The sequence below is a fragment of the Oryzias melastigma genome, unplaced genomic scaffold, assembly GCF_002922805.2.
Source record: "Oryzias melastigma strain HK-1 unplaced genomic scaffold, ASM292280v2 sc01233, whole genome shotgun sequence".
In the NCBI taxonomy this organism is placed as follows: Eukaryota; Metazoa; Chordata; class Actinopteri; order Beloniformes; family Adrianichthyidae; genus Oryzias; species Oryzias melastigma.
This window is the reverse complement of record NW_023417817.1, coordinates 1-1,443: the sequence shown is the minus strand read 5'-3', so window position 1 is coordinate 1,443 and position 1,443 is coordinate 1. Positions and strand designations below refer to the sequence as shown.

Genomic DNA, 1,443 nt, shown 5'->3' with positions numbered 1-1,443 from the left:
AAAAAAAAAAAAAAAAAAAATTCTTTTGTTTTTTCACTCTAGTGAATGTAGATACAAGGTGAATCCTTTTGAATGATTTTGTTTCTTCATTTGTAAAACAATTACCGGTAGTTTATTCTTATTTTTTAATTACATTTTCTGATCCCTCTGGCTAAAACTTTAATTAAACTGTCATAAGTTAAAAAACTGCACATTTAAATTTAGAAAAACAATTATCAACTCGCTACCAAAGTGTTTCTGTTGGTGGTGGCATTTTTATAGTTCACTTTTAAATGCAAACTTCAATGATTGTCAGGTTATAATCAAACCAACATAATAAAATGTTTTTTTTTCAGCTTTCTTTTCAATGATTTGAAAAGTTTTCTCTCATGGAGGTCAGACAGGAAGTTAACAAAGAAGTTATTCATTTGTAGATGTAAATGAGTGCTGCACATTCAAATCGTAATCAGGACACAAGCTTAAAATAGATAACAGATAGCTTAAAACCATGATAAAAGTAGTTTGAGCAGTTTTTGTGACCTCTTTTTAATCAAATGTTTCAAAGAACAGTCAAAAAGTTTCTTAGATAAAAGACGAAGACAGAATTGTGTTATGATTATTATCATTTTGTTGTTAATCTCTTGCTTGTGTTCTCTAAATGTAGGGCAGATGCTCAAGAGAGAACTGCAAGTATCTCCATCCTCCGTCACACTTGAAAACCCAGTTGGAGATAAACGGCCGCAACAATCTCATCCAGCAGAAGACGGCGGCGGCTGTGCTGGCTCAGCAGATGCAGCTCATGATCCCTGGAGCCGGTCTGCAGCCTATGGTGAGGTCCTTTCAGCTACTCTGGACCAAACGGAGAGGGACACAACAATAATGTGTGTTTTCTTTCCTTTAGGCAACATTTCCTGTAACGCAGGGACTCGGCACGAACACCAGTCTTGGTTATGGGTCTTACATCACACAACTGAACCCTGGCGTGAGCCTCATTCCCCCAGACATCCTCTCCAGCACCCCGGTTCTGGTCTCAGGTAGCCCAGGTGTCCCAGTTCAGTGCTCCTCCTCCTCTTCATCCTCCTCTACTTCTTCTCCATCGCAGAAGCTTCAGCGCACTGACAAATTAGAGGTTTGTGCTTGATAAGTTGTCACCAAAAAGCATGTTACTAATAGACCCTTTTTACCGTGACGTCAGACACAATTTTGATATTTTATACTTTGTTTAAAGTTAATTCTGGTTTACGGGTATAGACCAGCAAACCAGAGTACTGAATACTGTTTAGAACAATTTTGCGTAAATAATAAAAAGTAATCTACCTAATTGTAACAGAAAATTGTATAATATTTGTATAAATGTCCTACATGATTTCATTTGTTTTCGCCTCTTAGATTGTTCAGAAATCAAAATATACATTTATGAAATCATCCAATATTGGAGGTTCTATTAAAAAATATCAACCTTTC

General features: G+C 36.4%; 1 protein-coding gene across 1 annotated transcript; it reads left to right on the top strand.

Annotated features, from left to right (window-relative positions):
• Positions 1–519: 519 nt before the first annotated feature.
• Positions 520–1,135, top strand: LOC112141789 (muscleblind-like protein 2a). The gene is made up of 2 exons (XM_024264954.2): positions 520–808; positions 881–1,135. The coding sequence occupies exons 1-2, from the start codon at positions 770–772 to the stop codon at positions 1,118–1,120; spliced, it is 279 nt and encodes a 92-aa protein (XP_024120722.2). The 5' UTR covers positions 520–769; the 3' UTR covers positions 1,121–1,135.
• The last annotated feature ends 308 nt before the right edge of the window (positions 1,136–1,443 follow it).